General features: G+C 45.8%; 1 protein-coding gene across 1 annotated transcript; it reads left to right on the top strand.

Moving 5' to 3' along the window:
- Nucleotides 1-1,000: 1,000 nt before the first annotated feature.
- LOC146206842 (transcription factor Adf-1-like) lies at nucleotides 1,001-2,070 on the top strand. Its single transcript, XM_084575759.1, has 2 exons — nucleotides 1,001-1,156; nucleotides 1,688-2,070. Exons 1-2 carry the CDS (start codon nucleotides 1,001-1,003, stop codon nucleotides 1,865-1,867), a joined length of 336 nt encoding a protein of 111 aa, XP_084431885.1. The 3' UTR covers nucleotides 1,868-2,070.
- The last annotated feature ends 7,814 nt before the right edge of the window (nucleotides 2,071-9,884 follow it).

The following is a 9,884-nucleotide window of genomic DNA, read 5'->3' as shown; positions in this document are numbered from 1 at the left end:
GTCACTGTACTACCACAGACAAAGATGAGCGCCGAAAGCTCCGGTGACTCCACTCCAGCAGACTCTTCTGTCGCAGCCAAGAGTCAAAATCCGCGCCCTGAAAACGAGCCGCCAAATGAGGAGGCGGACACCTGGAAGGAGAACGCGCGCGGCTAGGCGTAGGGTAGGGACACACTAGCGGGAAGACGCACGCGGCATGCCGCCAGCGGCAAGCAGCTTGCCGCAAAACTTGCCGCTGCTACCGAAGTTGAACTTCCCGCGGCTGAGGCTGCGAGACCACGATCAAGCGCTCCGTGCCACCAACGACGAAGCGAGCATTCTCATTTTGTACGGACGCGTTGAAAACTGAGCCTCAGTGAGAGAATATAATAAAACACTTCCTTGAGACTGCTCGGTTATTCCCCTTTTCCGCGAAAATCAACCGATGAGCGATCATCGGAAAAGCCTTCGATCTCGCAGGCGAGGTGTTTTCATACTTGAGCGCCCGCTGGACATTTCACGTCGGGGGAAAATGTGAACAGGACAGTAAACTTGTTTATAGTGCTCGATCGGTGTGCTGTGGTGCGAACACGATCTTTGCGGTAGATGACTAGGGACAAAGAGAAGATGGAATGCGGTCTGCTGGCCAAAAAAAGAATCACAGATCTGTTCGCGCAGTCAGACACAAGAAGAGATTGCGCTGTCACGTGACCTCCGCGGCGACAGCCGCGTGAAACCTATGTGGCCTCACTGCCGCGCGGGCGTCCTGCCGCTGGCGGCACGCCGCGCGTAGGGAGCCATGTTTCGCCGCGGGCGCCGCGGCGAAACATGACTCCCACCAGCCTAAAGGCCCGTTCACACTACGCCAGATATCCTGCCAGCGAAGCGAATTCGGCCGCTTTTGACGCCGACCGAGGCGGAAAGCGGCGCGGAGAGGGCGATTCGGTCCCCGACCGATTTTTTTCGCTTTCGCCGCGGTAGGAAGTGTCGTTTTGGGCGTCACATCCTGCGTATTTTCAACATGGCAGCCACCGCGTGTGTGACTCCGACGTTCTCCGTGGAGATGTTCATCGACGCCATAAAGGAGCACCCGATACTCTACGACAAGAGCCATCTAAATTTTAAGGACGTGGCGTACAAAGATCAGTTATGGGAAAAAATCGGCAAAGAAATGGGCGTCAGTGGTAAGTACAACTGCTATTCCTGCTTGCTCGCGCCGATGCATGACGATGCCGGAGCACAGCTCGACTTTTTCAGAGCCAGTATTATGTTTTTGTGCCTAGTCTCAGTCACATGTAAGCAATAATTTTGCCCGCGCCGCTGCTTGTTCCTATCCAGTGCATGCGCAGCTCGTGCGCCGTGGCTTGCCCGAGCGTACGCGCATGACGCTGACGGCACCGCGAAAGCAGCGCAGTACAATGTGAACGTTTCTGTGCGACAGTGGTGAGCGTAACTTGTTTTTATCGAATCATAATCTGCGCCGGCAGCCGATGCACGGGAATGATGCCCGCAAGCGATAGTGGTTGTGTTATTGTCGACCAAAGACAGAACTGCTGACGAGTGTTGAGCATGAATAGCCGTTCAAAATAATCGTAGCTGCTGCGCTGAATGGCTTGAAAGGCCGCAAAACATGAAAACGAGAAGGCCATCAATTCGCTTCACGCTAATTTACAACCGAAGAATAACAGTGCCTTTTTATTTTTCCTAGGTTCGCTGTTCCAAAAAAAAAAAAATTAAAAATTTGAAGGACACCTTCATGAAGATCAGAAATCAAATAAGAACAACTATGAAGAGCGGTGCCGGTGCCGCAGACGTCACCACTATTAAATGGAAGCATTTTCCACAGATGCAAGCCATCATGGAACCAGTTTCGAGAGACCCTATGTGAGTAGAGTAATTTCCCAAAATGTACAAGATATGTAGCCTAGCTTGTTGTGTTATCCATGCGAAGCCTCGGGAGGGAACAAAACCTACACTCAATATATGACTGTTACAAGTTACCACGATTTTGGTAACAAAATGCAAGTTATCATGCTCTCCTTATGTGTAAATATATTTTGCAGGCTCTACTCAAGTCTCGATTTTGCCCCTTCCCAAGAGTAAGTTGATAAAAAATGTTCTACTTTCTCACATATAAGTTATGATATCTGCTACTCATGACCAGGCCTAAAATGAATGCGTTGCAGTTTTATTGCATCAACTTAGTTAGGCCATAAAGAATTACAGGTTTATTCATGTAATAATTGCTGTTCACTGGAAGCAGAAACAAGCAAGATCACGCTGAACTGCCTGGAACGTCCTCCTCTTCTGTTCAGTCAAGTGGCCCAGCCACACCAGTAACAGCTGCAACTGAAAGGTGAACATCTCTGAACGTAGGCATACAAAACAACAGTCACTAAAATGTAATGCGATAAGTACAAGCATGGCATTTGCACTTTCAATTTTACAGCCACCTCGTGACAAACGAAACTGCAGATGAATGTGATTCTGACATTGAAAGGTAGGTGGAGAGCTCGACACGAGCTTTTTTCTCTTGTAACACACACCTGCACCTCGGCGCTTGCTATAGTGCTTCTACAATGAGTGCATTTCACTGTTCAGAAGGCTTTAATTTTTTTTAAAAGGACACCAAGGCCAAAAAAAGCCCGGCGGTCACCAAGGAGACAACAGAGGTAAAACAGAAATGGATGAACAATGCATAACCGCTACAGCATTTTTCAACTTGCAGCCCATCTAAAGCCCCTCAACATGCTGCTGTCGCTGCTGCCTGTACGGAGCACTTGCAGTTGGTGCGGACAGACAGGCAGCAGAGGCATCAACATCAGCGGGAGCCACAAGATGCTGTGCACCACATATGCATGGCACTTGCTGCGCAGCTGCGAACGCTTAATCAAAGGGATCAGTGTGATGCAATCTTTGAAATCCAAACCTTAATGTATCACAAGATGCAAAGAGCCATGAATGAAGATGAATCAAATTAACAGTTTATATCTTGGATAGCATTTCTTCCCTTCTAAGTGTAGCTCTGTATTGCCCAGGAATACATAACAAATGGTAATTGTTGAGAATAAAACTTTACACAATTAGAATTAGTAAATAGGCTAATATATGAGGAGTTAAAGCAATAATACTACACAGTGAGATGCATGCAACAAAGGGATAAAAAAAATTTTGAACTATTTCATCACAGGCCCATGCAGCGGCACGACCACTGAAGTGGGTTGTGGGGTTTTAATGCCCTGAAGCAACACATGGTGAAGGGCTTTGAATTAATTTAGACCACCTGAGGCTCTTTAATGTGCAGTGACATTGCATGGCACATGGAGTGTTATGCTGTTTGTGAAAACTAGTTATAGTAAAAGCTTTTGCATGTGTTCTCCTCACAGCACTGACACCTAGCTGTATTGAACATTTGAATTAATGTCCTACTGTAGCTGTGAAAGAGCAAAGGACCAGAACACACTGACGGGCAAAGCACGCTATGTCTGTGTTTTTAGTCCTTTGTTTTTTTCATACCTAGAGTAGCATAATAAGAAAGTCGAGAATGAAGAACCAACTAGGCACATTTGCAGCTTTACTGACATATTGAATATATTTGTAAATATGGTTTGTGTACTTCTGAAAAGCTGTGGTGTTCTCCTGCAACCATACATATAAAACAACTCACATTTCTACACTCAGTGGTGTTTGCATTCAAGGCATTACAGGGGTAATCACTGCCACCTTTGCACAGCTGTGACTGCATGTGCCTTATTTTCTGTGACTGCATGTGCCTTATTATTTTCTGCCAAATGTAACTGTAACATACATATGTTAAGCATATTTTTTTTAGTAGATGGCCAAGTGTGCAAAGGTGCTGTCATCAGTACAAGCAAACTAACTGTGCAATATAATGTGTGGTGTGTTGCTGTAGTTGCTGTAAGTCAAAATAAATGTTACCATCAACTACACTCTGCTGCTCCTGATCATTTCCTCTTGCCAAGGAACCTTGCCGCTTCCAATGAAGTGTCTGCAGAGCCTGTCTCGTGCAGCATAGGCAAGCCTAAACACAAAACACATAGAATATAGAAGGGTAAGTGCCCTCTCCAGTATGCAAACAATTTAAACTACTCATAACAGCTGAAAGGTTAGTGGGGTGGATAAGATGTAAAGAACTGTCCCAATTATTGGTCACAGACATTTCCACCACATTATTACCTCGTTGGATTATAACCTGTGGCAGGTGCGGCAGTCAGTCCACCTTTCTCGTCCACTTCTTGCCGCCATGCACCATCGATTAGCTGTCCTTGCCAATCCTCATGGTCAACAGTTCCTGGTGGACAGTAAACTGTACGAGAGGACGTTTTTTCAGTCATTAGGAAGTTGTGTAACGATATACAAGCCGATATAATACGTCTGACATTTTCTTCTTTAGCTTTAAATGGCCGACGTAGAATACGCCATCTTTGAGCCAGTATGCCAAAGGCATTTTTGACGACTCGTCGGGCCCCCCTATTGCAAAAACCAGCGTCTCCAGTGCGAAACCAGTAAGATTTTCGCGCTGGTTTTGCACTGGATCTGCTGGGCACGCTGGAGGTCTGCGATATTCACTGGAGCAGTAACGGGAAGACACTGGCTGCACTGGTGCGATGGGAGAAAAACGCTGGTATTAGGCTTTTGACGCTGGGTGTGTCGCTGGCATCCGCGATGCACTGGGAGAAGCGCTGTATGTGCGCTGGGCCGCACTGGTCCCAGTGCCCCAGTATAGCCGGTGCGGCCTGCGGCGTCAGCCGGAGTAGCATCCCTCGGGGGCCAACAGGGCAACAGCGTACTTTCAATCGACCATCGGGGGGCATATGAAAAATATGGTTCAAGCAAGCGCTTTTTGCTGCGAAGTCGTTGCGCATTTGTAAGAAAACAAAGGCAGTATCTATTTTCTAGAGTTTCCATGTTTCAATAGGTCGTTTCGAGCGTTTCGAGAGCGACAACGATCGCCGCGTCTCGATCTTATGACAGACTGACGATTAACACACTACTAAAGCTGGAATTGAATAATGTGGGTTACCATGCATAACCAACTTCACAGCTGATCTTAAGGGCACTCTAACACAATGATTACTGCCAAAATGTTCAATGCGGGCTCAATCGCAGGCGAGCGTAGCCTGCACCGCGGCCCAGTATCAACAGCAGAAAGAAAAACTAAAACGAGGAAGAGAGTAGTTTACCGAGCGATGGGCCCATGAGAGAAAAAGCAACAACATACAGCGCTTGTAATACATAATATTTGGCGTGTTTCTCAAGCTTTTGCGCTCCTTCTTACTCTGCGTATCAAGCAGCCGAGCCCTCGGTCATCGCAACGCTTCCCGCAATGTTTACATACAAATAAGGTTTAGTTACACGCAATTAGGGTCATCGCTGCGGCGCTTGCCGGTATTGAAGCTTGGTCGCACGTTTTTCCTTGAAGGCTTCTACTAAAGCTCCGTGTTCAGCGAAAATTACGGCCATGGTAGCAGAGCACCACCCAAGAGCCGGCGTTGGTAAATTTGCTAGCGATGTCAAACTCCACATGTTAAAACGATTCCAGTGCACAAAATAGCGCGCATAGGCACCCAGAACATTAGTTGCAAGTCGTGAGAGCAGGCAGCAAGCTAAAATGATCAAGAAGTTGCAATTGTTAGAGCGGTAGCAATGGCCTGTAGACTGTGAAACACCCAACCTTATAAATGCGGGTCATGACATAAAATGCAAAAATGTTTACAGAAATTCCAGTTCTCGGCGTGGACGAGTGGTTAGCGTGCTGAGCTTGTGATTGGTTTGTACCTAGGGACTTAGTTCGAGGCACGCTTGGTGGACTAATTTTTTTTTTTTTTTTTTACTTTTTTTAAGGTCTTTTTATGTACCTGACTTGTTTCGTTATTTTTTACTTTTTAATTTTTATCCCACGCCTTTTTTTTTTTTTCGGGCGAACAAGGCCGCCAGCGCGGAGCGTCCCAGTATGCCGCGTCCCAGTGCGCCCAGTGTCCAGCGTCATACTGGGACCATAATCAGGTATGGCGCTGGGGCGCTGGCTCCCAGTGGCACTGGTTTTTGCAATAGGCCTGCTCAGTCTATAGTTAAAAGTTCTTTTTTCTTGTTGCTGCGAAAATTGAATGGGCGCTCCATCAACGTCTGTCTGCTGAGCTTGCCCGTCCGTGCAGCTTCCAAACAAAGGGGGCAGACCTGCAGAAAAAAGGAGTGCCACTTCAGCTTCTTGAAGGACAAGTCATGTTTGCACATATAGTTTGAGGGTGAACAGCGCAAAAAAGACGAGGACGAAGGAAGACACACACGAGCGCTGACTTTCAACTCGCTTTACTGCTTGTCCCGCGAAAATATATCCATGGAACAAACAACAATAAAACGTGAAGACACTGATAGTCAAAGATACAATAATCTCCAGCTGTGGATGACAACAGCGGCGTCATTGCCTTGCATTAAGAAACCTCATTTCCTTCGCTGTTAGAGCCACCGAAGCGCTACTAACACAATCATCCTCTATCTTCGCGATTTGAACGGCTTCCAGAATTTCCCGGGTTAACTGATTGCGGTGTTTGTTTATCACTCTCGTTTGTTCAAATTGTGGCGTGCAATTATCACAATCCCTGCAGTGAATGCCAAGGTGCCCTTTCACTGCTTCGTGCACATTGTAGTGATGTTCTTTGAGGCGTTCATTGAGGCAACGTCCCGTCTGCCCGATATATTGCTTACCGCAAGAAAGCGGAATAGCATAAACAACACTCTCCTGACAGGGCACAAATTGTTTCTTGTGTCTAACTGAGCAACGTTGTGCAACGAACGCGGCGTTGTTAACTTTCTTGCAAATCATCCCCAGCTTGTTGGGGGCCGAAAGGGCGACTCTGATATTAAATCGGCTTCCTATTTTCTTCAACTTGTGTGAAAGGCCGTGAATATATGGAACCACAGTAACTTTTTCTTTTTCTTTTTGCTGCACGGTCGCAGGTGGAGCCTCGTCCTCGTTCCTTTTCTTCGACCTTAGGCCTGAAAGAATTGATTCTGCTGTTGTGGCAAGCAGCTGCTTGGGATACCCGGCATTCACTAGACGTTGGGTTTGATACTCGAAGCTGTCTTTCATGGAATGGAAGCATGACTTTTTAAGTGCATTGATATAACAGGACTTGACAACAGCTCTTTTTACTAGTTTTGAGTGAGATGATGCAAATGGAAGTAATGGTTTACTGTTCCGTGGTTCGTACATCCAGCATGTGTGACTAGGTGAAAAGGACAGCTTGAGGTCAAGAAATCTGATCGTGTTATCTTTAGGAAACTCACAGGTTAACATCAGCGGATAAAGGCACTCTTCAAAAATAGATGTAATGTCGGGCATAATTCTCTCAAAGTCATTAACGTTAGTGTTGATCAGGACAAGAAAGTCATCAACGAAACGGAAGCACTGCACAACCTTCGACCCTTCCAAACGATTTCTCAACTTTCTGCCTTTTTGCGCTAAAAGAAGATCGCTTAGCACTGGTGCAATACATGAGCCAATGCATACCCCTTGTTTTTGCAAGTAGGTTTCGTTATTCCAGGTGGCAAAGGTGGAAGTCAGATATGTTAGTAATAATTCTAAAAAACCTGCCACAGACAGGCCTGTCTCGTTCTGGAACGACAAGACACCTTGACGGTCAATACAGTCTTCTATGCACGAAAGGAGCTCATCATGCGGTAGCGAGTAGTACAAATCTTTCACGTCAAACGAGCAAGCCATTAGACCTTTGTTCTTATGCACTTCAAAAGATTTTTACACATGCTCCGAATTCTTTACCTGGAAAGGGTCGTCTAAGGTTAACCTTAGACGACCCTTTCCAGGTAAAGAATTCGGAGCATGTGTTAAAATCTTTTGAAGTGCATAAGAACAAAGGTCTAATGGCTTGCTCGTTTGACGTGAAAGATTTGTACTACTCGCTACCGCATGATGAGCTCCTTTCGTGCATAGAAGACTGTATTGACCGTCAAGGTGTCTTGTCGTTCCAGAACGAGACAGGCCTGTCTGTGGCAGGTTTTTTAGAATTATTACTAACATATCTGACTTCCACCTTTGCCACCTGGAATAACGAAACCTACTTGCAAAAACAAGGGGTATGCATTGGCTCATGTATTGCACCAGTGCTAAGCGATCTTCTTTTAGCGCAAAAAGGCAGAAAGTTGAGAAATCGTTTGGAAGGGTCGAAGGTTGTGCAGTGCTTCCGTTTCGTTGATGACTTTCTTGTCCTGATCAACACTAACGTTAATGACTTTGAGAGAATTATGCCCGACATTACATCTATTTTTGAAGAGTGCCTTTATCCGCTGATGTTAACCTGTGAGTTTCCTAAAGATAACACGATCAGATTTCTTGACCTCAAGCTGTCCTTTTCACCTAGTCACACATGCTGGATGTACGAACCACGGAACAGTAAACCATTACTTCCATTTGCATCATCTCACTCAAAACTAGTAAAAAGAGCTGTTGTCAAGTCCTGTTATATCAATGCACTTAAAAAGTCATGCTTCCATTCCATGAAAGACAGCTTCGAGTATCAAACCCAACGTCTAGTGAATGCCGGGTATCCCAAGCAGCTGCTTGCCACAACAGCAGAATCAATTCTTTCAGGCCTAAGGTCGAAGAAAAGGAACGAGGACGAGGCTCCACCTGCGACCGTGCAGCAAAAAGAAAAAGAAAAAGTTACTGTGGTTCCATATATTCACGGCCTTTCACACAAGTTGAAGAAAATAGGAAGCCGATTTAATATCAGAGTCGCCCTTTCGGCCCCCAACAAGCTGGGGATGATTTGCAAGAAAGTTAACAACGCCGCGTTCGTTGCACAACGTTGCTCAGTTAGACACAAGAAACAATTTGTGCCCTGTCAGGAGAGTGTTGTTTATGCTATTCCGCTTTCTTGCGGTAAGCAATATATCGGGCAGACGGGACGTTGCCTCAATGAACGCCTCAAAGAACATCACTACAATGTGCACGAAGCAGTGAAAGGGCACCTTGGCATTCACTGCAGGGATTGTGATAATTGCACGCCACAATTTGAACAAACGAGAGTGATAAACAAACACCGCAATCAGTTAACCCGGGAAATTCTGGAAGCCGTTCAAATCGCGAAGATAGAGGATGATTGTGTTAGTAGCGCTTCGGTGGCTCTAACAGCGAAGGAAATGAGGTTTCTTAATGCAAGGCAATGACGCCGCTGTTGTCATCCACAGCTGGAGATTATTGTATCTTTGACTATCAGTGTCTTCACGTTTTATTGTTGTTTGTTCCATGGATATATTTTCGCGGGACAAGCAGTAAAGCGAGTTGAAAGTCAGCGCTCGTGTGTGTCTTCCTTCGTCCTCGTCTTTTTTGCGCTGTTCACCCTCAATGGATTACCAACTTGCCCAAGCGTCTGTTTTATGCACATATAGGCTGACCATGATCTCTGGCCCACATGTTTAAGTAACAAATGTGCTAAAGACAGCCAGTAAATGGCTATCTGCATAAATGAAATGGTAACATTGATAGCAGTTTAGGTCAATACAGGAAAAAAGATATTTGTACGCTTGGACATATTCCCTCATTTTTACACATTTGTAGGGTTGACTACTGACACGCAAAGTATTATCTTGTTAGGAGACTCTTAAAGGTGTGTAAAACCACTCCTTAAGCTTTAGCTAATAACTGGTACTCTAATTGCGAAGGAATGACCAAGGTAATGGGATTACTTACTCTTCCTTGCATAGGGCCTCATGAGGCAAGTCTTTAGGGGGAAAGCTTCATCTCCTACGAAGAAGTATGGCATGCTGCCAATGTCGGCCAAGGGAGAATCTCCCGGAATTCCTTGCTGCTTTTGGTCAACTTTCATGATGAAAGGGCTCCGGCCAAAGTTGCCGCCATCTGATTC

The sequence above is a fragment of the Amblyomma maculatum genome, chromosome 1 (genome assembly GCF_055883805.1).
Source record: "Amblyomma maculatum isolate TAMU_Amacu chromosome 1, ASM5588380v1, whole genome shotgun sequence".
Lineage (NCBI taxonomy): Eukaryota > Metazoa > Arthropoda > Arachnida > Ixodida > Ixodidae > Amblyomma > Amblyomma maculatum.
The sequence above is the reverse complement of the archived record's forward strand: the minus strand, read 5'-3'. Positions and strand labels throughout refer to the sequence as shown.